Source organism: Dendrobium catenatum, unplaced genomic scaffold, assembly GCF_001605985.2.
Source record: "Dendrobium catenatum unplaced genomic scaffold, ASM160598v2 fragScaff_scaffold_1021, whole genome shotgun sequence".
NCBI classification, from domain to species: Eukaryota; Viridiplantae; Streptophyta; class Magnoliopsida; order Asparagales; family Orchidaceae; genus Dendrobium; species Dendrobium catenatum.
The window spans coordinates 3,241,764-3,267,157 of record NW_021319483.1 but is presented as its reverse complement, the minus strand read 5'-3'; the positions used below and the strand labels follow the sequence as shown (position 1 = coordinate 3,267,157).

At 35.9% G+C, this 25,394-nt stretch overlaps 5 protein-coding genes across 8 annotated transcripts in view; 1 reads left to right on the top strand and 4 right to left on the bottom strand.

The window, feature by feature from the left end:
* The window catches only part of LOC110102013 (pollen-specific leucine-rich repeat extensin-like protein 1), a 1,261-nt gene extending 639 nt beyond the window's left edge, over positions 1–622 (bottom strand). The window contains exon 1 of the mRNA XM_028697907.1: positions 13–622. Within this exon, the coding sequence (XP_028553740.1) occupies positions 13–622 (610 nt within the window). The remainder of the gene's footprint in view (positions 1–12) is intronic.
* The window catches only part of LOC110102037 (NADH dehydrogenase (ubiquinone) complex I, assembly factor 6), a 20,751-nt gene extending 13,682 nt beyond the window's left edge, over positions 1–7,069 (top strand). The window contains exons 1-2 of one of the 2 annotated variants that reach the window (XM_020830179.2): positions 3,232–3,367; positions 5,960–7,069. In XM_020830179.2, coding sequence (XP_020685838.1) covers positions 3,365–3,367; positions 5,960–6,895 — 939 coding nt within the window. In that variant the 5' untranslated portion in view covers positions 3,232–3,364 and the 3' untranslated portion in view covers positions 6,896–7,069. Of the gene's footprint in view, positions 1–3,231; positions 3,368–5,959 lie in introns of those variants that run through there. The other variant, XM_020830180.2, reaches the window with a different exon arrangement.
* Positions 7,070–8,066: 997 nt separating this feature from the next.
* LOC110102040 (uncharacterized protein At2g34160) lies at positions 8,067–10,597 on the bottom strand. The gene is made up of 5 exons (XM_020830185.2): positions 10,375–10,597; positions 10,002–10,050; positions 8,619–8,681; positions 8,447–8,511; positions 8,067–8,362 (listed from the first exon to the last, which is right to left on the bottom strand). The coding sequence occupies exons 1-5, from the start codon at positions 10,489–10,491 to the stop codon at positions 8,267–8,269; spliced, it is 390 nt and encodes a 129-aa protein (XP_020685844.1). The 5' UTR covers positions 10,492–10,597; the 3' UTR covers positions 8,067–8,266.
* Positions 10,598–12,091: 1,494 nt separating this feature from the next.
* On the bottom strand, positions 12,092–16,129 carry LOC110102032 (DEAD-box ATP-dependent RNA helicase 52C). 2 transcript variants are annotated; one of them, XM_020830172.2, is made up of 7 exons: positions 15,883–16,129; positions 15,150–15,808; positions 14,979–15,062; positions 13,887–14,129; positions 13,467–13,634; positions 13,279–13,392; positions 12,092–12,943 (listed from the first exon to the last, which is right to left on the bottom strand). In XM_020830172.2, exons 2-7 carry the CDS (start codon positions 15,786–15,788, stop codon positions 12,320–12,322), a joined length of 1,872 nt encoding a protein of 623 aa, XP_020685831.1. In that variant the 5' UTR covers positions 15,789–15,808; positions 15,883–16,129; the 3' UTR covers positions 12,092–12,319. The 2 variants fall into 2 exon arrangements, with proteins under 2 accessions (XP_020685831.1, XP_028553722.1); XM_028697889.1 differs by having other exon boundaries at positions 15,255–15,808.
* A 3,565-nt stretch (positions 16,130–19,694) lies between these two features.
* Positions 19,695–23,016, bottom strand: LOC110102033. 2 transcript variants are annotated; one of them, XM_020830173.2, is made up of 5 exons: positions 22,733–23,014; positions 22,288–22,628; positions 20,652–20,813; positions 20,413–20,464; positions 19,695–20,302 (listed from the first exon to the last, which is right to left on the bottom strand). In XM_020830173.2, exons 2-5 carry the CDS (start codon positions 22,548–22,550, stop codon positions 20,213–20,215), a joined length of 567 nt encoding a protein of 188 aa, XP_020685832.1. In that variant the 5' UTR covers positions 22,551–22,628; positions 22,733–23,014; the 3' UTR covers positions 19,695–20,212. The 2 variants fall into 2 exon arrangements, with proteins under 2 accessions (XP_020685832.1, XP_028553723.1); XM_028697890.1 differs by having other exon boundaries at positions 22,288–23,016.
* Positions 23,017–25,394: the final 2,378 nt, after the last annotated feature.

The following is a 25,394-nucleotide window of genomic DNA, read 5'->3' as shown; positions in this document are numbered from 1 at the left end:
CGCGCTCGTCACCAGGCGCAGAATCGGGCTCATCGCGAGGCGCGGAATCGCGCTCGTCGCCAAGCGCGGGTTCGCGCTCGTCACCAGGCGCGGGATCGCCCTCGTCGCCAGGCGCGGAATTGCGCTCGTCGCAAGGTGCGGGTTTGCGCTCATCGCCAGGCGCGGAATCGCGCTCGGATGCGGAAGCAAGTCGTTGATGAGCGGAGGCGGATTCGGATGGAGTAGAGGAGATCGGAGGAGAAACAGAGGATGCGGAAGTAATCTGTGGAGGCGGGTGCGGAAGCGAGTTGTTGGGCTCCGGTGATGCCGGAGGGAGCGGACTCAGATCGCAAGAGAAGGTGGCGCTCCGATTGATGAGCGGAGGCGAGTCCCGGACCAAAGTCACGGGTTGATTACAGAATAAATGGTTGGGCAAGGAATGTTTGCGAACTTCGCGATCAGGCGGAGGATCTCGCCATGGCATCGGATGCTCGAGCTGTGGATACTTCGGCGGTGGATCATGCCATCGGAGAGGGAGCTCGAGCGGAGGGTATTCGTGGCTGGACTGATGGCGTTTACCTGGGGAGGACGAGGAGAGCGAAGAAGAAGAATACCTCGGTATGGTTGCCGACGACACTCTCATCTTCCTTATTGACCGAAGGGTTTCGCGAATCCGATCAAGGTTTCTGTCCACCTGATCGAGCGATTCCTTCGATTGAGCTTGGTAGAAGGCGATCCGGCTTCGAGCATCATTGACAACCCACCTTCCTTGGCGTCGATCGTCGTCGACCGCCAATCTTGTTTTGCGGCTTCGATCGTCGTCGACAGCCGACCTTCATCCGCAGTCCATCAATCTTCACAAGCTCCGGGCTCTGATTCCAACTGATGTAGTGGATCGTCGGAAGATGCGACCTGCAAGAAGGATTTGGGCTTCCCAATCTAGGGAAGAAGAAGAAGAAAGCTTCAAAGACTAAAATATATCATTCAATGACCTCCATCCTTTACAATAGCCAACTATTTAAAGAGGAAAATAGAACTATCTAGACTAAGGAATGTAAACTAATCCCTAAGCATAATATAAGCTAAGATGTTCCTACATCATAGGGCAATAATACAAAAACCTCATATTAAAAGGGCGATGCACCTAGGAATATGGGATATGATGAAATCCTCTTAGACAAGACCTTCATCAAGGTTCTTGAGATTGGTCGTTATTTCCATCATGAACTCCAAGTTGAAGAGACGGTTGCATATATCCCATGGACGTTGAGCTCGACTTGTTGAACTATTTGTCACCCTGTTGAATGCCAACATAATCTCATATGAAGTTTTTGGATGTTTTGTGCTAAATCCTCATAGTAGGTGCACAACAATTTTGTTCACCACCTATGTGGTCGTTAGTTTGTAGATGGAAGGTTGTGATAATCTTTATAGTAGTATCCATCATAATAATTTTCAAAACCAATTGAGGAAGCGGAAGTCTCGATCCGAGATGATCGGGCCCATTAAAGTGATATCAAGAGCCCCTCCAAGATACTTGTCTTCTACTGTTATGGTTGCTTATATGTAACTGCTATCATTTTGTAGAACTCATCTACCATAAAGAAAACATAATTATGATCAGTAAATGTTGATGACAATCCTGTTAGGAAGTCCATGGATATGCTCCCCTATGTTTGAGTCAGCACAAGTAGAGGAGTGTACAATCTTTATCCTTCATATTGGAATATCTTGGGGTGAGATGGAGTGCACATCTGTTCATAATTGGGGCCAAATCAATATAAAATATTGTAGTAAATGTATATTTGCAAGTTCTGAAGCATCTTAGTTACCCCGAAGTGCCCAACCGTTGTGGAAGTGTGTGTTTATCTTATGCATTTCACCCAATCACCCCTTTTGTAGCACATAGGGGTTATTTATTCATAGAAATTTAGAATTCATGCACTTTAACAATGTAGAGTGAAATAAGTATAGTGTATATTGATTTCTCAATAATATTTGATTGTCAATGATTAAATGAAGAGGAACAAATTTTTTATTTGGATGAAAATATAATAAATGTAGTGTTTTATGATTATTATTTTTTGTTTATTCAAAAAAATAAGAAGCCAAAATACACAAGATCTTAGATAATTTTAATTTATTCATGTTATAAAAAATTTTATATCAATCAATTAGATCATATGTTTCATGCTAATCATTTTGGTAGAGCAGTAAACACAAAAATATGTGCTTCATAGCATCAGGGATTCCTAGAAAATAAGTAATTTTGTTCTTTCTCTTCCGAGAAAATCCTACCAAAAATATAATGAAGCATCAAGTTTGAGAATCAACACTTTATCTCAACAAAAGCTCATACAAGCTGCAAGTTTGCGGTTTGGACAGGGTCGGGACACATCCCATGCTATACGGGGATGTGAACGAGCGCAATGATTGTTAGCAAGTACGCAAATGATAAAACACATGAGTTAGGTGAGGGTTATTTGCAATTAGGATAATGATTAGGGCAATGAGATCGTGAAGAATTAGAGGCACGAGATTGAGACAAATGCACAAGATTCCAATTTCAACCAAATCAAGTGATTTTGAAATGCAGGAAAAATGACACTTATGATATTTCTAATTCCTTAAAATTTTAGTTTGTTTTTTCTTTGCTTTGAGGCAAAGAAAAAACAAACTAAAATTGGCTTGCGACTTTAGTCGTGGATTTGGTCGTGAGTGAAGCGAATTGGCTATAGGAAGCGGCTAGTGGATTGAGGAGGTCGGTTAGGGCTTGCGATCATGGTGGATCAGACAGAGGGGGGGAGTTCATGAACCGTTTGACGGGTTGGAGATCGGATTTTAGATAGATTAGTTGAGGGAGGAATCGGCTTGGGGTTGTTTGCGACATGCTGGTCGTATAAGGGAGAGGGAGTCGGCTACAGAGAGGGATTTGTTGAGTGGGCTGATCGGGTCGGTAACTGGAGGTGAACTAGTGTTAGGGCTTGCGAAGGCTAGTGTGAGTGGTCCTGTGATTTCTAGAGTTCGACAGAGGGTTGGAGGCTTGCTGCAGGTATTCAACACATGGATTCAAACGAGAATGCCGACTAGTGAGGCATCGACGAGCTTCGAAGCTTCATGGTGTTTGTGGATTGAGGTGTCGGAGCATGTGCAAAAGATTGAACAAAGAAAAGAGAGCTAGCGGGGCTGGAGTTCGAATATATGAGGAACTGAATGGAGGCTTGTGTGTAATCAAGAGATAGAGGGAGTTATGCACGCGGGAGACAAGATTGGATTCGGTGCCAAATTGCAAACTTCAAATATGACACTATAGCAGACGACGACTTTAAGCGAGATTTCGGCAGAGATACGGGATGGGGCAACCGAATTCACCAGAGATTTGAACATGGTATATTTTATTGCCTCCCTCTTTTTTTCTTAAGTGTAGGTCAACAATATAAGAAAAGTTTATCTTACTATATTTCAATATTTACTAACCTTTTTTATGTTAATATTTTTGTTCTTATGAATTCTTCAACTTAGTAATGTTACTAATGTATTCCGTGCATTTTGCATGGGCTTTTGGTGGATAACAGTAAGTTTGTTACATTAGCTATAATATTGAAAAACAACAATGCAAAAATACATATATTCATTGGTATGAAATTGAAGTATGCCTTTGCATTTCTTTTTCTTGCAAATATACCACCTGAATGATCATATGTTAGGGTAATTGCACTGAGTGGCTAGATGAGTCGAGTTTGAGCTAGTTTGATTATTGTTCGACTCAACACGTCAAGTAAACAAGTCTAAATTTTCTATTTATGTTTGACTTATTTATTTATTGAGTGAAACACGAATTGTTAGTGGGCATGACACCTGATTAAAAATTCTATATAATTCATAGAATATACATGTTACCACACATATCTTTATCCATTCAAATATACATTATAAATATGAGTGTACAAAATTTATATCAATCTATTCTTTAACTGAAGTTACTGGTAGGACAATATTTTCTTACGAGTCCTTTGGTTGTCAAGGTGCTATAGCTTATTCTTCTTACAAAGTATGGATTTTGTAGAAAGATAATATTAATTGCTCTGCTTCCCCAGCTGTTTGTGGTAAGAATATCCCTTCAATATATGAAATCAACATATCGATTTCATCAATGGGCTAACATGTGAACCATAAATTGGTTTGATGCTCATTTGAATTGAGCACATCCATATGGACAATAGAGTATGTTAAACACTAATTGTGCTGTTGAGGTGCATAAGGAGGCTATTGATTCATTTAATTTTGAAATCTTGGCTTAAAAGAATGGGCCAATTTGAAATGCAATCGTTTTCTCTATGATTAATTTTATATTTTTTACAATTTGGCTAGAAATTTTATGTTGTTGGGAGCCAAATGGCTCAACACAAAGTTTATGTTATTACATTCAAGATGAATAAACCTAAGAAAAAGCATATAATTTCTAAGCAAATTTTACGTAAACAAATAATTTCATGTAAACAAATAATTTCATATATGAAAAATGAATGTATAGCAAGGCTAGGGTAGTTGGGTTCTACAATACTTATATGGCAGTAGAGGCAGGAGAGGGGGGCGGCCTGGGCCGTCCTAGCCGGCCGATCCAGCAGGAGCCGAACTAGCCCATGGGGCTTGGTGGAACTAGGGGCAGAACCAAGGGGGGTTTCAGCCCCCTTTGTGGGGCCTAGGAAAGTTGTAATTCATTATGTAAGGAGGAGAAATCAAGGGGGATGTTTATGAAGGTTTTAACTTGTTTAGGAAAGGTTTAATTGTGTTTATTGTATATTAGGGTTATTTAAGAGGACATGTGGACTAAGATTAATATCTTTTCTTTGTTGAATTTTATTTATTTCTAGGGTATATCCTAGATTCCTAGTGGCGGCTGGGGTTTGTGGGAGAGCTGATTACCTCTTGAATAGTAGATCAACTATATCTTGCATTAATTTTGAAGGAGGAATAAAAAATCAGCTCCTATCTTCGTGTTCCTGCATTTTTCTTATCATCTACTTGTTTTTTACTTCCAAGACACATCAAATACACCCCATAAAGAAAAAATGCAATCAAATAATTGTGTTCTGCATAATACATCCCATTCTTAATCTATATACAAATGAATTTGATACTTTGGGTTTTTAGGCATTATCTTCCTAGTGATCTAGATAATACATGAAGTCATATTGGCACATTTGCATAAGCATATTTTTTATGTATATATAAATATTATTGTGGTACTATCAATTGAATATGTTCAAACAATGTCATGCTTGTATTTGGCTCAAGTAAATGAGATTGGAAAAACAAACTGAAATCATGCTAATTATCGAGCCTAAAAGTAAAGGACACAAACAATGATCTATTTTGATAGCCCTAATTGTACTACTTTTCATGGTGGTTTTAAATTGTTCAAGATAACACGTATGCTATTTTAAGCATTTATATCGAAATAACAACGTGAACAAAAATCGTTCCTAGATAATTTGTCTGTCAGTTTGAGCCCGTGAAAATATTTTCCCCTTCCTTACTACTGTCATTAGACGACCCCACATAGTGGGATAAAGGCTTGATGTTGTTGTTGTTACCACTGTTTTTGACATAGCCTTGTTGTAGGCACAGCATTTTGTTTATTTAACAGCAAACATCTCGCCTTAATGTCTGTTAGGATGCTTGACAAGTACTTTTCTGGAATGGTTTTTAAAGTTATTGTCATGAGAGGAAATCCTCAGAAACGTCACCCATAATGTTCAAGTAAATTTGTATCTTTCTTGTGAGTTTTTTTTTAGGAAGCTAAGAAGCTTTTTTTTCATCTAAATAACCAAAATATGCTCAACTATTCATAGTGTGAGTGTGATCATATTTTCATGTTAAGGATTCTATTTTGAGAAACCGTAGTCCATTTGAGCACATGGAACCTATATAAAATTCATCTGAACATCTTTCTTTTTTTTTTGGGTGTGGGTGCTAGTTACAATTTGGACAAATTATGAATGCAGTTCCAACATCCGGCAACAGCATTCGGGCAGCCTTCTCCTACTGTGCTCAGCAAGTTCGCAGCTATGATTACCACCATTACCTCTGCCTACTTCTCCTTCCAACTTCTATGCGTAAGGCTGCATTCGCATTCCGCGCCTTCAATGTTGAGATTGCAAGAGCCATGGATGTCACTTCTGATCCCAGCGTCGGCCTCATGCGCCTATTATGGTGGCAAGAAGCCATTGACAAGATATTTGCTAAGAAGCTCATTGAACAGCCAGTCGCGAGAGCTCTCTCTGCAGTGATTTCAGAGCATAAGATTAGCAAACAGTGGCTCAAACGGTCAGTCGAGGCCCGGATAAATGATGCCAACAAAGACGAGAGTTACATTCCTGCAAGCATTGCTGATCTGGAGAAATATGCAGAAGACACAGTTTCGACTATTCTATATTTGACTCTCCAAGCAGGTGGGATTCAATCCACTGCCGCAGATCATGCAGCTTCACATATCGGCAAAGCAAATGGTCTGCTCCTGCTGCTGAAATCTCTGCCATATCATGCTGGCAGAACTGGAAGAATACCTTACATACCAGCTCAAGTGGCAGAGAAACATGGGCTGCTGGTCACTGAGAATGGGAGATCAGAGATCCGAATGGATTATTTAAACGAACAGCTTTCGGATGCAGTGTTTGAGGTTGCATCTGTTGCTCTTGCTCATCTGCGGAAAGCTCAGGAATTGGCTTCGACTGTTCCTGCAGGGGCTGTTCCTGTCTTACTGCCTGCGGTGGCAGCGCAGGTGCTTTTTGATTCTCTGGATCGGAGTCATTTCGATGTGTTCGATCCAAGGTTGGGAAGAGGGGTTCTCGGTGTCTCTCCACTTTGGTATCAGTTGAAACTCAAATGGCATTCCTGGAGAAACAATTATTGACTACTGCTGATATTTAGAGGTCTGAAGGGCGTTCATTTTCGCTTTAGAAGATTTTAATGTTTGGATGCTCTCCCTAAAGACGCCATTGCTATCTAGTTTTATTTTATTCTGGTCACAATTTGTGTTTCCATTTCTTCGAAACGTTTTATTTTGAAGGTGGAAAATATTTTATAATTTGTTGTCAAATTTCTATTTCAACAATCAAACCTTTTTCAAATAATAATAAAAAAAGGCATCACTATGTTTTTCAGTTTTTGTCTCATTCATTAATATATAGCATTACTACTGCATGGAAATTCATAAATCGGGAAAAAAGATATACTTATATTTTTTTTATTATGCTGAATATATACTTTCATATGCAAAACAATAGAAATAAAAATAAATTTTATTACTCTTTAAAATTTGAATAATATTAAGAATTGTTTAGTTGCTAGTAATCCTCATATAAAATAATCAAATAAATGACAAAAAAATTTAAATGTTTGATTGAAAGCAAAATAAATATAAAATAAAATTTCAATATATGGAATTTACCGTGCAGTTTATTTTCCATAGTATTACAAACATAATTGAAGCTCATTCCGAATACAACTTGTGGGAAATGCCACCATCAACTCACCACCACCTCTGATTATCACCCTCCATAAGCCTCCAAATTTTACATATAATTAATTTTAATTTAAACTAAACACAAGAAAATAAACTTTTAAATTTATAATACATTCAGCAAAATAACTTTAAATATCTTAAATACACTATATTTATTATATTATTATATTTCTTTTACCCTAGATTTCATTTTTTAACAAATCAAACAGCCCCGATATAGAAAGGCTTCGAAGATACGAGATAGTCAATAAACCCTCCAAATAGTATTGATCAGTTTCTTTTATAAATTGAAAACTTGAAAAAAGAAGAGGTTTTATGAAGTATAAACAGTGGAGCAACAACTCATAGCCAAAGCATTTATAATAATTCTGACAAATTTAACATAATTTAAAACATCAGAAAATTACCTTTTGCCGACTGATCAATCATTTCATTTTCACTTTTTTTTTTTTTTTCATTTTCGTAATATGAATATCAAAATAAAGAAAACTTGGCAAGAAAATCAGATTGCATGGAACGCTAAATAAAAGATGGGCAAATAATAGCAAACCAAGCTATAAAACAAAAAAGAAATAGGACATCAAATCAAATAAATAAACCTTGAAATAAAAGCATACTACAAATGAACCTAAACTAAGATCAAAGCAACAGCCCGTTTTTCACCAAAAAAACAAAAGCAAAAGAACACACACACACGCACGCTTATAAAGGTTCGCATACAAAGACAACCAACAAGTGCAAGAAAAAATAAAGGATAATTTAGCTCTGCTCATCCCCTTCAGCATCATCCCTCTCCTCAGCAGCAGCAGCCATCAGCTCATCAAATTTTTCACTCTTTCCCAGTAAAATTTCAATCTGGTCAAAATATATTTAAATCATTCAATTACCAGTACAAGCGAATTCGGGGAACTAAATTTTGCAAAAAGTTTAGGGTTTTACCTTAGCTTTCTGGATGGGCCGACCCCTTGATTCATCCTTGATGTCCACAGTGGATGTCATAATCTCTGCATGTCAAACGGATGCTGATTACATATTGTGAGGATTTATTCAAAAGAAACCGTTCAAACGAAAGCAAGCACGATGTATTATTAGATCAAAGTAAGAATCTCACTCTTCTCAATAGCAAGGCCATTGTTCTTCAGAATCTCTGCAATCGTCACAACAGTTGCAATTGCTGCAAAATATTTTCAAATGGATTATTTTGAAGATCAAATAAATCTGGAATGTAAGGCGCCATACTGCTAAAATTTTCAGAGCCAGTCCAAACTTGACCTATAAGACATGGCTAAGGCCTCACATATTCAATCAACCTGACACGTCATGCTTTGAAATTCCCAGTGCCAGACCATACTTGGACCTGCAAATTGGCTGGAGTCCTAAAATACATGATTCACTATCCTAGAGACCAGGAGGCCCAGCCAAGTCATCCTAACAAGCTCAGACTAAGGCCTCCAATAATAATGACAATAATAAGATTCTATTTCACCAGCTTGGAGCCAAGGTTCCAAAAGAGATTGATGGTTTCTCTATCGGGAAAGAGAGGTAAGGTTGAATCCTAATGATACATTTATAGCCATACTTGTATATATTATCATGAAATAGAAAAGTAAAAGGCATGGAGTGACTTTGGCGGAAACACTTTAGGAATAAAAGTTGCCTTCAGCTGCGGTCAAGGCTAGCTATTTTATATTTTCTTTATTTTCCACTTGTGTTTCTAGCTCTCTTTATTTGAATAAAATTATAACACTCAAGCATATAATTATAAGATTTGAAACACACACGCATACATTACCTATGTACCAATATATAATTAAAAAACAAAAGATGAAAAGGCTTCCAACTCTACAGATTTGGCTAATTCCCATAGACACACACAAGCACGCACGAGTGTCTGCGTGTGTGTTTGTGTGGATAAGTGTTTACAATAAATCTAAGAATTATCTCATATGAATACACAAGCTCATGCTAGTCCTATAATTTTGTATGTTACAATTAATGGTGGCTTTTGTTCCACACATTGACGGGTAGTGATTTATTCAACGCCACAATGGTCAATCAATGTTCCATTTAAAGTCAGTTTAAATGCAATAACAAACATCAAATCTAGCTCTCTACATATAATGTATAAATCATACTCTTTAGTTTGATTTTCATATAATTTAAGTCTATCAAATTTAAATCATAATTTAGTATTCAAAACTACTCAAACCATTTGAAAAATAAAAACAGAATTACATAAATTATGAAGCTCAAAGATCATGCTTTGAGATTTAATTTTCACTTGGAAAGGGTTTAGGACTTTTGTTGTGAGCTTTCACGTCACATTTTGAACATAATAATATTTGGCGGTTCCAAATCCAAAAGTTAAAGAATTCCCAAATTCCCCACAGATAAGCACCAACAAAATAAAGGAAAATAAGAAATAAACACTGGCCCCACAAAACAGATGCATCTCTCAGTTTCATAGCAAAGTCATGAAGGAGGAAACACTCACCCATTCCAAGAGCAGAAAGCTCAACTTCATTGTGCTGCTGCATATACCTCTACAATAAGAAAGCAAACAAATTAAATAAAATATAAGCATCCATCGCAAAATCACAATTAATAAGAACAAATCTAATTTAAAGAACCCTGCGCTGCAACCCTCACGGTCACTAAAACACATACAGATTTGACAGAATTCATCCACCCAATACTCTCTTTCGCCAAAACACTCAAAAAACAGGAACTCAAAGATTACAATAACAGCCCCTGGCTCTCAATAAAAAAGGTGAGCCGACTTCCAAGAAACAAGGAATAAAGAAGAAACAGATAAAATGATATATAATTCGAGAATAATGGCGAGATCGAAGCCGTCGATGCTGTACCTTGGCGAGGTTGACGTAGAAGAAAAGGGGCTTCTTGGTGTTGGAGACCTGGATCCGATTCTTCTTGTGTGAATCGTTGACGCTCAGGTTGTTGACAGCCTCAGTAACCTCCTCCATCTTCCAAAGAGCGATCGACGATGTGAGAACAATCAGCCCACGCAGAAAACCTAACCCTAACTCCGCACGACGATAAGATCAGAAAACAGGTGGATGGGTTTACTTTGCGAAGTTTAACTATATACTAACCATACCTTACGGCCCGGCCTAAAAACCGGTGAGACGCTTTCTCCCTTATCAGGTGCTGACTAGGTGCTAATTCGGGTTCGTGTCGTTCAGTTTATGCCCACTCATTTAGCAAAGATGGGTGGAACCGAATGTTTTGACGTATTTATTTTGACTTCAATAGTTTATTTTATTTAATTAATTTTAATTTTCAAGTTATAATTTATTTTAATTCCAAACTTTAATAAATTGAATATTTAAAATTCTTTTTAAAATATATGTATGCATGAGATTTTTAAATTATATAATAAATTTAATTAAATACTAGATTGATATTAAGCCTTTGCTAATTTATGATACGAGAGAAATATCTCATTAGTTAGTTAACAACTTTAACTTAGCATAAATATATTTACGAATTATAACACTTTAATTGAGATATTTAAGTTTCATTTCAAACAGCTTTTTTATTATTTATCCTAAACTTTAAAAGAGTAAAAAAGCTGTCCCAATTGGAATATAAAGACAAGCCAACAAGCCCACAAGCCCACAAGCCCACAAGCCCACAAGCCCACAAGCCCACAAGCATTGCTCTGCCTCTGATTGAGAATAGATAGTCAGATGTGCCTTTGAATCCATTTGGCTCATCACCGATTTCAATCTCTTTCAATTGAATGGCAAACCCGATTTCAATCTCTTTCAAATTTATGTATTTTGTAATGACAGTAAACAAACCGAATTCGCTTCAGGATTACTTTAATCAACCTCGTTCGTTTATTCTATTATCAACATTCGATCGAGAACTTGAACTACCTTTCGCTCAAATTTTTTAATAAATTCTAATTATAATCTGTTTTTAATTAAACATTATTTGTAATGCTTAATTAAAAAAATCAAATTTAGACTTTTAATATATTCATAAGAAAGTATTTAATATTTTTTACTGTCCTAAATCTATATTTTATTTTTCATCATAATAAATGATATACCATATTAAAAATATTTTTAAATACAAATGTTATAAAAATACATATTCTAACAATAAATAAATTATTTAAGGTTTTGTTATAAAAATATAATTTTGATAATTTTTTACTAAACAGCTTCTTCCAAGAAGAAATAAGAAAGTCATTCCATAAGTGCTTTAACATAGCAAAACATCTTCAAGAACAAGGAAGAATAAAAAAGCAAATTATATATTTATATATATCTCGAATTTAAAAAATGTTTTTCATCCTTATTAAATTATAATAAAATAATATAAATGAAACTTAATGAAGAAATATAAGTGGCTACTTATGCATGAATGGCATTGAATCAAGTGAGAAGACTCATGGTATTAAAGCACCATGAGAAGACAACGATACGAATCATACAGAATTAAACTGCAGCAGGAGTTATAAACAATTCTGATGGCCAATATTGTATAATGGAACTATGGAAGTAAGCCTTCAGAGAGGAAGCAGCAACGACAGAAAAATTAAACTCGACTAAATTTCACCAAATTCTCATCTAGATGTAAATTCTGCAACTGAAACTCCGAAGAAAGCTATACCAAAAGGCCAATAATGTTCATCTACATTTCAAAACCCTCAATACTTACCCAAAAATTTTGATAAAAAAAAAAAGGTGGCATTACAGCAAAAAAAGGACAATTTGATGATAATACATGGCTACCTCCCTTCCGACAAAATATTGATCGTTCAAACAAAAACTACTCAATCTAATCCCATCCAGTAGCAACAATTTGATCATATCTAACATTATAGCTACCTGTATCATCACCATTGTCATCGCCTGCTCCAATGGAATAATCAGCATCAGCACCAGCACTGCAACTATCATCACCAACTTCATATGAGCAGCCACTCTTTATGTCTCCATTGTTGAGAAAACCAGCATCTCCATGAGAAGGAGCACAACTACTCTCACCATAAGACTCAGATTTATAATTTCCAGTCCTCAACTGCAAATCTTCTTTCCTAAAATCCTGCCCCCCAAATCTGTTTCCACCATGGTGGCGGCTCCTTTCTCCCACATAGGAGGAGGGTCTACCAGCATATTGACAAAGCCAATCAGGAACCTCTTGGCATGATTCTTGCATCAACTCTACCAAAGCCTTAGCCAATGGCTGGTTAGCATCATTAAAGAAAGCGGTTGCTAAGCCACTCTTTCCAGCACGGCCTGTTCGGCCTATGCGATGAACGTAACCATCAATATCTCTTGGTAAATCAAAGTTGATGACATGTGCAACATGCGGAATGTCGAGACCACGTGAAGCAACATCAGTCGCAACCATTATTGGAGTTGCACCACTTTTAAATGATTTTAATGCTTGCTCGCGCTCCTTCAAAGAGCAAGAAGATAAGAGTAAACAGATATGCATTTATAAAGTAGCCATGTAATGATGATGATGATGATGATCATAAACTTCAGTTTTTCTTTTCTTTTCTCCTTATGGATGGATAACTGGCACATAAGTTTTCAACTTTTTATAAATAAAGTCATAGGCTTACATTAGAGGAAGGAAATGTATACAAGAAAATAAGGTAAGACTTCAGTATGCTAAAAGAAAACAACCAATAAAGTAAATCACCAAATGTAAATACTGTTTCGGGTTTCAACTAATCAAAATTTATGTTGGTACATACAAACTAAACAAAATAACACAATTAAACATACTAGTTGATTTCGGTCACCATGAATTGCACTAGCGGGGAATCCTTTCATGCATAACCAGTTTTGTAAAGAATCTGCGGCTCTTTTGGTTTCAACAAAAATTAATGTCAATGGTAGCTGCAAGAAAAGCTTACTAGTTAACAGAATAATCTTTGGTGCAAAGGATGTGATGCAATTTTAGGCAAGAATACCTTTGCATGAGAACCGTTCACTTTGTCTGATTGAAGAAGAGCCTTTAAGCAGTTTCTCTTATTCATATCCAACACAAATTCAACTCTCTGTTTAATGAGCTCTGTGCTGGATCCAACCCTCCCAACGGTCAAGAAAATGTAATTTTTAAGGAAGTCTGATGCCAAACGCTGTACAAGTGAGAAGAAATGATGAAGAGATAAATATGCATAATGACACAAAGATTCACATGGAGGTTGAAAGATCAATCAACTGAGGTTCAAATATAATCCAAGATATTTATAATTCCTTGCAAACAATAAAGTGATTAAAAGTTTGATTGGTGGAAACATAAGGTGATCATTATCTTTCTTCTGCATAGCAGCCAAATCTAAAATAGAATACCATTTTGCAAAGAAAGTAACAAGTATGAGAAAAGAAACCTGTATTCCGTGGGGAAACGTTGCACTAAAAAGCATAGTTTGCCTAATGCCAGGAGGTGGCATGTCCATTTGCTCAACTATCTTTCTTATCTGAGGTTCGAATCCCATATCTAACATCCGATCAGCCTCATCTAGTACCAGATAATTGACCTTTTGAAGTGAGATCCTAGCCCTTTCAATTAAGTCCGTCAAGCGCCCTGGTGTGGCAACCAAGATATCTACGCCTTTCTCCAAATTGCGAAGCTGTCAAAGTACAAATCTAGCCTAAGTGTGAAACAATATATGATATAACGCAGCCAATAATTCCAAAATATACAAGAATGCACATATAGAGAACTCAACAAAGTCAAACATAAAGTAAACATAATTCAATAGATGCAAGCATAAGAGATAATTAGTCATGAAGATCAATGCATTATTCTAGAAGAACAAATGAAAAAACAAAGACTTAATACAAAACAACAAATGAGATAATTTTGAGGGTGTAATCTCATTTCTGAGGGTGTAATACTATAAAGCAAATACACTGAACATAGAAATACAACATTATCACTAGCAAGGTGAAAACCAGTTTAGAATTCGCATAGCAACCCCATTCAAAAATGACGATAATGTATGCTGCCTTCTGGCATAAGTAACTACATCCAAACAAACGTCACAGCACCATAAGTGAAGCACAATTTGAATGAATCCAAGAAAAAAACAAAATTTAAAAAAAAAAAAAGGTATTTTAACATTATTATTAGAGAACCTGCGTATTTTGCACCATGTTCAATCAGTAAGTTCGGAAACTATAAATTTTGTCAGCATTTTCAATGCCACTGTCATTAAGCGAATAGTTTAAAAGACACGGGAAAAACAAGTGTCCACAAAGAAGCACAACGTTTTTTCTTATGCCGCATGACCATTAATAAACATTTTTGTGCAAAATTTCAAACAAGCAGCCGCGCGCGCAATTAGGTTTATTATTACGGCCTTCTATCCTTTAAATTTCATCTAGAATTTAGACAATCCTTAAAATCACACCTTAAAGCAGTTAAAAATCACAGTGCATAAAAGCAAAATTGTAAAAGATATTTAAAAAAAGAATACCTGGAGGAAAGCCGGAGCTCCCCCGTATACCACACCAACTCTAACGCCCGTTTGATAAGAAAACTTCTTTGCCTCGTCATGAATCTGAAATCACGGCAGCATTGACAGCAATAAAGATAAATAAAAAAAATTTATCAAACGTAAAACCAACTACTAACAGATTATTTAGACCTGGCAAGACAGTTCTCTGGTAGGAGAAAGAATAAGCGCCTGAGGGCATGCCAGCCGACCTCCCTGGTAGCGCCCATTCTTAAGGGGAGGCGAACTTCTCATTACCTCGCTGATGATTGGAAAGCAGAATGCAGCGGTCTTTCCTGAGCCCGTCTGAGCGCAGGCCATAAGATCTCTTCCAGCAAGAGAAATGGGAATGGCATAACGCTGCACCGGCGTGGGATTCACGTACCGGCACCGCTGTATATTTCGGTTAAGAGCCTCACCGAGGTCAATCTCGGCGAATGTGCTCGCGGGAGGCGGCACATCAGACCCACTCGTCTCAACGGGAATGTCCTCATAAGCGCTAAAGTCGATGACGTTTCCAGCTCCATCGCCAGCATCAGAGATCCGGAGATTTCCCATCTCGTTGCAGGCGATTCCAAATGGATTTGGCACTAGAGAAGCCCGACGGTTCCCACGTCCGTGCCGTGGAGCACGATGGCCCATATCCCTTGCTCCAAAATAAGCTTCACCCGATTCCGCAGCAGAAGCCAGCGAACGCTCGTGCCGTAAATGTGGGGGAATGTAGGCAAATTTCCGTGAGAGAAAGCAGTCATTGGATGCTCCAGATTCGGCCCAAGCGCCATAGCCGGACATTTTGTCGCAGGTGTCGGAATCTAGAAGAAGAAATAAAATTCAAAACCTAACTGAAATCGATCTCTCAATAAACGTGTATTCCCATAATGCAAACCTTGAAGTGCCGTCGCCTAATGGCTACCAAGATGATACCGTCCTGAATGAAAATCCGAAGAAAAGAAGAGCCGGTCTCAGAAACCCTAAAAGGATCATAAAAAAGAAGAAAGAAAAAGTAGCGAATCGATGAGGAGGTAAAAAGTGATGATGATGAGAGTGAGCTTTAAGAGGACCATCGGTAACTCAAACGACTGACCCCTCGGAAGAAAGGAAGGAAGCAGCGGAACTTAAAGTTTTTTTTCCTTGAACATTTTGAGGCATATTAAATAAATAATTAATTAATGGCGGCGTAATTCGAAAAATAGAGAGGCTTCACCTTCACGTTTATCCCGTGCGTGCGACAACATAATGCGACACGTGCGGCTTCAGATCCTCGCGCCATTACAACGCAACTCAGAACAAGTCCGTTGGGCCTTCAATTAGGGCGGACATCGGATTCTCCGAGGACACACTTTATTATACACTAAAAAAATAATATGACGACAATTCTCTGTGTCTTTACAAAATATTTTTTCTTGATTAGAAGCCTCGAGAAAAATATAATAATATCAACTTGTATTGAAATTTAATAATCCGATCAATATGAGAGATTTTTTTTTTTAATACAGCTTGTTTATAATGATGAAGGTCTTTTGTATGATTATAAATTTAGACAAACACAATGTTGCTTAATCCTAATCACATATTTCCGAAATGAATTTATTGAACCATACTCTTTTTAAGATACATATTATAACGATAAAGATTTATTATTAAAAAGGTTAATAGAATAATTCTCTTGAATTAATAAGAATAATACATCTACCTCTTGTTTTCATTGAGCCTTTTCAAAGACGATTTATTAAAAAAAAAAAAAAATTATACAAAACTGATTTAAAAATGATAGATATATTGTTATTTCTAGAAAACAAAGATTATATGCTAGTGAGATGGTGAGCTCTATTTTCTTAAGTTGATTCAATGATAGGATCCTCTTGTTTAATCTATTTGACATCATATGAGCGAGTTCCTTTTTATTTTCTAATACCACTCAATATATGTGATATATCATCAAAAAAGTATCTTGATCAGACACGAATCTTGAGGCAAAAATCAAGTTGGAAACTTCAAAAACTTGATCAAGGAATTCAATGTCGACTGTTCATCCAACCACTCTCCATTTACCCATGATCTCTCACCTATTTACAAGCCATGCCACTCCATAATATCTATAAATAGACCCATCATTTCTCTTGAGAGGGGACCCAAGCAAGAGAAGAATAAAGGATATGAGGGAAGAACTACTCCTCGACCATCGCCTGAGTTCTGCCCTACGCCCAAGTGACGTCAGAATTCTACCTAAGTGACACCGGAGTTCTGCTCGACGCCCAAAAGACATCGGAATTCTGCCCGACGCCTGAATTCTGCCCAAGCAACCCCAAAATTCTGCCTAAGTGACGCCGGAATTCTGCCCGAAGCCCAAGTGGCACCAGAATTTTAAGTGACTCTGAATTCAACTCGAACACACAACTTGAGTGTAACTAGACTTCCACCGGGAGTAAATCATTGTAACCTGATCGTCCTAAATTCTAAGAACGAGTCAGTCTCTTGTATATCAAGCAAATACTAGTGGAATCTTTTCGTTTGGACGTGACCCAGTGGTTTTTTCCCTTTCTCGGGTTTTCCACGTAAAAGTCTAAGTGTTTTTATTTCTCTCATGTTTGTGTGCTAGATATTCTTATAACACTGAGACGAGAATTTTCCTTTAAGTTTTAAAGATGATTAATGTTGATGTGGATAATATATTCTCTCAAATATAGAATTATAAAAAATAATAATTTTTTCTTGGACAAATCTTCTTATAAATGAGGGTTAAAAATTGTAATTGTGTTACGCTAATAATATAAATAATTTTGATGATTTCATGCAATAAATTTTCTAACCTCCTTTATTAGAAGATTATTATTATATATATGTGGAGGGTGCGTGGGGATTTAAGGGGTTTTTAAATTAAAATCACATGTAACCATAACAAATCAAAACAAGAAACAAAAATATACAAGAAGTAAAATAAAGCAAAAAAGAAAAAGTGAACCATAATTTTTATGCTGATTCAACCAAACTAATCTACATCCACTCTCCCGAGTCCTTTCCCTAATAATTTCACAAACCACTCATTCTGATCCCAACAAGACAGAGAAGTCCTCCTTCATAGGGATCAGAGAACACCCTTATACCTTTCTTTTATTGAAAAGACACCATCCTTCTACACCCAACAAAACAGAGATGCTTCACCACTAGTCTCTAGCTAGCACAAGAGTCTTCTCTCAAGACTCTTTTGAGCTCTTGCACTCATGAACCCTCGCTCTATCAACAACTAAGGCAAAAATACATAAAGTAGGAAGAACAACCTTTAATAAATCCCATCTCCTAAACACCTCACGATCACCCAATCTCTCTCACCTTCTCTCATTCACACATTAGAGTAAGTCTCTCTCAAAAACTATCGCACAACTCTCTTGATTTCTCTCAAAAAAGTTTGAGACTTTCAAAGACATCCCAAAAGACCATAAAAAAAAATTATGTTAAGCTCTTAATTAAACCCTACAAATTCTAATATCATTAATTTGTGAAGGATCATACAGTCTGATCAAAAGATCATATATTACAATCTAAACAAATTTGCCGACCAAAGAAGGTAAGAAAATCATTGCAAATGCAATAAACACACATTATCAAAAGGGAAGCACTAAGCACGCTGCAAAACTTCAAAGTGTTCTTCAAAGCCCATCATCATCAACCTCGTGACTAAAACCTAACTAGGGAGGTTTTTAGGTTTTGAGATTATTAGAAGTTATTTTTTTCATTATTTATCAACAATATGCAATCATGGATGAATTTATGCTTTTAGATTAAAAAAAAAACCTGGAAGATATATTTCATGTTGTAAAAAAATTTATTTATCTTGATAATATGTAGATCATTGTGATGGAATTACACTTGCAACGCACATAATGTTTCCTAACGTGTCTGAGGAATTCTTGTATGATGTTTGATGTTATTTGGAATGGCAACAATAGAAGATCCAATCAAGTGTGGTTGAAATAAAATAACTCTAAATTTACTCTAGCCGTTTGATTTAGGCTTTGTTCGGAACGACTTTTTTTACTGCTTCTTAAAGCAGCTTTTTAGTACAAATTTTTTAATTTTTGTACTAAAAAGATGTTTTAAGAAGCAAGAAAAAAGCCACCCCAAACGAAGCCTTAAGCTTAGTTTGGGACGGCTTTCTTACTACTTCTTAAAGCAGCTTTCGAGTAGAAAAAAATTATTTTTTGTATTAAAAAGCTATTTTAAGAAGCAATAAGAAAGCCGCCCAAAACGAAGCCTTGGAATATCTCCTACCTTCAACTTTGTCTCATACCTTCAAACTCATTCACTAACTTAAACATTAGGGTATCTTTTCCTTAAAAACTATTCATCCAAGTATGCTCTTCCTACACAGGAAACAAGCACAACAACAATAACAAATTTTTATCCAATTGCGTGTGGTCAGCTTCATGAAATTTAATAACTAAATATCATTTCTAATATTTTCTAGCCTTTAGGACTACCTCTATTTTTGTTAACATATGGGTCATGATTATTCGACAAGTTTTATACTGACTGTTACATATTTAACGCAATTTTCCACTTTTATCATTCATGATTTGAGACCTAACAACTTACAGTATCAATAAATGATCAAACTTAATAAAAAAAAATATTGACTTCGCCAAAAACCTTCAAAAATACATTTCTGATTTCATGGTATTTCCATACAATGAAACCATATAAGACAAGTTAGAAATGTGACAGATTATGAACCTTTTTGCACCAAGCCAACAACTTCCCAAATTATTTGTGGTACAAACGAAACTAGCAAGAATCTAAACTATAATATTTACAACCCTTCGAAATGAAAGAAGGAAATGAATTTAGGAAGTTCTATGCCAAACTAACCAGCTAAAAAGGAAAGAAAAAAAATCATATTTTGTTTATCAAACTGCACCATCTTAACTCTTCTAATCAGAACTTGTAGGCAGCTGAACTCTTCTAATCAGACCTATTTGTTTTAAAGATTTATTTACAACTGTGATGAGCCAGCAAGAATAACAGAAATTTCTACTTCTATAAAGGGTAATAGTACTAGGCCATTAACTAAACTTCTTTCATCTAATCTGAATGAATACCAAAAAATTTTGAGCAGTCAGCACTGAGAAATGTATGACAGATCAAAATCTCCAAAATAGGGTCAGTGTTTGCAGCATCTTCATGACTAAAAGTTGCATGCCATATGAGAACCTCCAATTTCAATCAGTCCGAGTTGTAGCAGATTGAGATCGTTGTCTTCCAAACAGCAGATATGTTAATACAACCATGGAAGCCATCAATAGTGTAAACTGTAAAAGAGGATATATAAGTAAATTAATAGAAAGTAAGAGTCTTAAAAGTTTATCTGAAATGATGAAAATATTTCTCTTGAACGAAGGAAAAGATATCTGTATTTTACCAAAAGTGGTATAGTCAACAAGCCCCAAATAGGCCACAAACCATATGATAACCTGCAAAATAAAAGAATTCAGCATAGATTTCAAATATGTTTTCATAACATACAAACATTTGGTACAAAGCTCTTCATGCAGAACGATATGCTGCAGAAAATCAATAAGAAGTTCAAAAAAAATTTAACTTTTCAGATTTTAACCGAGGTTGTAATTCGTGAAGGAAAAGAAGTTAAAATCTACTTACAAGCAGAATGAGGCAAGTCCAAGCAAAATAACAAGTGGCGCGATTGCCCGTAATGCTTCATTTTTATCATATGGTTTTTTTGAAACCTTTGCCTGAAGAACAGCATACATAATCAGGCATATATCCATAACAATAACAACTAGACCAAGATGAAGAGCCTTCCTGCAAAAATTAAAAAAAGATAATTAAGAGTAAGAAAATATAGAAAGAGAGTAGATGTGAATAAAGTAAAGAACACTGGATATTCATATTATTAAAGCATTTGTAGAATTGACTTATTCTGGAAAACAGAGCCCTTTCATTCATATATGAAGTCAAGTTTTGCAACAAATTCTCTGATTCCTTTACTTACCCATCACCACTTTAAATTAAAAATTTCCACGCCACATCCAACAACCACTTATGCTCATCATGTGGCAATATATAATTGTACAAAAAGATATGGTGTTTCCTATAGCAAAGATATCTATATGGAATTGATGCTTCGAATGACTCTTTGGCACTCAAGTTGGGAGATAAAGAGCATAACGATACAGAAAGCATGCCTAAAGGAGATAAGAAGAAAGACAAAAATATAAGAAGTGAGCATCTCTTCAAGGATCTAGAAGGGTTTTGTGGAGTCTTACAAAACGAGTTCAGAAATCTGTATCTAATGAAGCATCAGCTTCAGAAACTAATCGGGTCTGCATAGAAATGAATGATTAAAGTTGCATTGTTCATCTCAATAGGAATTAAAGCGATTTTAAGTCCATATACGTGTCATATTCTTCTAGCATTATTTATTGTCATGTGAAAATATAGTATTTTGGAACATTTTGATTTGAAAATTGGACTTTTCTGCAGCTTCATTCATGTTTTTTCCGGTTTCAGGCGTGCAGGTTTAGCTGTACTTTTCAAATGTACATGCTCCATATTTGGTACATAATCAAATGACTCTTCTAAAGTTTCCCATGACCATAGCATTTCTATTTTAAACAGTAGTCAATCTAACAATCTCTTGCCTAGTCTCAAGTTATTTGATTTCAAAACATACTCCTAAATATCTGGGGACATTTCTCATGCTTTTCGTCTGAATATACTCCAGCAGATCAAACATTTAAACTGAGTTAAATTTTTTTTTTAATGGCACCCCTCGATCCATAAAGATATATTTAATGTAAATCCTCTCTATAGAAAGTGCCTCCTCTTTCATTAGTCTAGATATAGAAGATTCAGCAAAAAGTGTTGCAAAAGAGCATAATCTAGGCGTGAGGCCTCCTCCTATTGCAGTTCAGGAGAGGGGTTGATGTAGACAATGCCGCCAAATCATAACTCCAAGTCAGTTCTCTAAAAGTGTGATAAACAGACAATTATGAAAAAAAAAAATTAACACACGATTTCTGCAATTAGAAGGTTCAAAAACAATTAATTGTAGAAAAAAAAGACATAATTTATGCACTCACGATGAAATTGAAAAAAATAAATCACAGAATCATAACGATAAATTAGATAACGGAGACAATCAGATTTATCTATATTCATTAGTCTGGGTTTCTGAGAACATAACAGCGTTGGCCTCAAAGAAAACGACCATAAAGTTTCATATTTCTCAGAAGAAAGATCCATAAATCGAAATAAAAGAACTTCTGAACCATACCTGTTAATCCTTAAATCCGACCACAATACGCGCAGGAAATTCCGACGGCGATCGCCATAGTAAAATATGAATGTAGCAGAAACCAACCAAATTATATTCTCCAAAACATCAACCCAACTCTGCGTCCGGCGCACCACCAGCAATGACGAAGATGACGAGATGGTCAGCCTCGAACAAGCATCGTCTTCAAGATCATCCCCGCTCGACGCATAACCCTGATTGCATCTCTGCCGCACAGTGCCCACCGGCGTCCCACCTGACATTGCTATATCTCCAAAGAAACACAACCCAGCTTCGTCCAACTCCAAAGTCTTCTTAACCAAAAAACCTCACAAATCCCTCTGAAGAAAATGAAAAAAATAAACTTTTGAGACGACTAGGCATCGAAGAAGAATCCAACTAGAAAACGAAACAAAATCCAAGGCAACATCCGGTTAGGACGAACCTTGGGACAAGGATCGTTTCAAAATGGAAGGACTTCGTGGAGTGTAAGAAAGGTTTTTATCGCCTCGGATTAGGAGGATCAAAAGAGAACAGATAACCCATCTCGAAACGTCCGAACCGAGACGATTCGGCCCTTCTGTTGTATATATAATATCTAGTTGGGGGATTAATAAAAATAATAATAATAATTAAAGCGGGGCCTTCTATGAGAAGAACGACTTGGTAGCTTCTTCAGATTGGTTGGGATTTCCCAATGGTCTTGGAGTGGACGCAGGCGAGAGCTGGCGGCTGAAATTATCAAACTGACGTGGGAACTGGGCGCTGATGGGAAAGGGAGGGGTGAACGAGGGTCAAATTTTAGGTCTCAACAAAAAAGAATGAGAGAGAGAGAGATTATTATAATGTGCATGAAAATACATATTTTTAGATGAATTAATATTAGTGATATTTTTTATAATTTATACATTAGAGTGTCATGCAAATAAATATAAAGATTTATTTATTAAATATATAAATACATAAAAGTTTTTATGATATGCATATAAATCCCTCAAAAAGATTAAGTCAAAATATCTTAATTATTATCAACACATCTCCTTAACTTCGACCTATGATTAAGTCAGGATTTTATTCGATTAATGATCTTGGTCAAAAAGATTGTAGTATAATGACAGTGGTAAAAAAGAATGTACTTGGGCGATGGCTGTCAGGGAGATTGTAATTTGGAAATGTTGGTAGGAGGATTGTAGTCGGCAAGCGACGGAGGTAGGAAAGATCGTAATTGAGCGACGATGGTCAGAAGGATTGTAGTTAGAGGGCAACGAAGGTCGAAAAAATTGCAGTTTGGGAGGAGATCCGAGATTGATATCATGCAGGAAGAGTTCCGGCGATAGTCGAAGAACGAACAAAAGTCCAGTAACCACTAGTTGTTAGTAAGGGATCCAACGTCAACCAACAAAAGGGTGAAAGAATCCAATGATGGTTGGTGGTCGGGAAGATATTCAACCGTGGATGAAGAATGGGCAGAAGTCCAGTGATGGTCAGAAAGAAATTCGGTGGCGGTCGACGATTGGGAGGAAATCTAATGACGATCAATGGTCGGGAAAAGATCCGGCGGTGGTTAGCGGCAAGAGAACTCAGCAAGTTCTCTTCTTCTCTTCTTCCTCTCTCTCTCTCTCTCTCTCTCTTTCTCCTCCCCCTTCATATGAAAAATGATTAGCTATTTATAATTTTTTTCGGAGTGGTATGACTTGTAAATATGGAGAAGATCAAGGGCATGTACTTGGAGTGTTTCATTGGACGACTATAGTGATCCCATTGATCAAGAAGCGTTTATCAAGCATTTAGATTCCCTAATGATTTCAGAATTGAGTGATCTTGGACTCGTTGGATGTCTCATCGAGACGCTCAATTCTACTATAAGTATGACATATTCATATAACATTTGGTAGTCCAATTAATGCTCTAAAGCAACCAAGTAGACTTTAGATCTTTGATTTAGGCTCAGATTGAATCGAAATTGATGTATTTGGATTTGTCTGCTTGAGATGTTCAATTTGCCAATAAGCTTGCTGGAATTGGAGATCAGATGATCCTGATTTTAATTTTTGAAGCCTTAATCTCATATTTGCATTAAGATTTGTGTCAAATCAAAACAATTTTTGGTGACGTATCAACTCTCGGATTATTATGACTCTCACTGTCATTTATATTTCAACAAGTAATATTTTTCTACCAAATTTATTTTTTGATAAATTTACATCTGTTGGCTTTATGATATATATATAATTTGCACATGCATCTTACATGAGAGAGATCTTAGATTTTCATTTCAAATTTGGAAAAGATAAATAAAATCATAAATTATTTCATCAATTTAATAGCTATTTACTTCGAGTTATTATAATCTTTAAATTTCATTTATATTTTGATGGATAGATATTTTTCAGTGTACCTTTGATTATATTTTTAATTGTTTTATTCAATTAACCTAAATTTATCAATGACTTTCTTCAAAACAAGATGAGTGAGACTTATTGTCAACAGAGAGGTCAGAGAATGCCATTTTTTTATGTTAAAAGATGCATGCTTATAGTTTGAATTAAATAGGGGCAATTCTGTAATATGACGCATTTGCACATGTCAATCACATGATCAAAACCCCACCAATGCTAAGATTAGTTCTCACCTGTTCCTTTGTTAGTTTTTAGGGATTCTAATTTTGAATTTATATTACTTTTATATTTAATAATGAGTTAATTTTTTATTATAAATAATTTCTTAAAATTAGCATTTATCTTCTTCAAATTTTCTATATATTTTACTTTCATTTATGTTTCGAGTATCTCTTATTTTTTTAAATGAATATTTGAATTGATTAATAATAACGATATGTGGCAAATATTTAAACTCGCGTGATGGGAAAATTTGAATGATAGTCCGATCTAATTTATCAGTAAAAATATATTATTTATTTTCCAAAAAAAAAGATATTATTAAATTGTGTGTATAGGAAATAAAAATGAAAGAAATGGAAAATAAATTCCGCCTGAAAATGGACTAAGGATATTATTTTAAAACAAACGAGTTAAATATAAATGATGCTCAGCTCAGTTCGTGGACCTTATTGATTTCACTGTAAAAAAAAAAAAATTTTTTTGGTT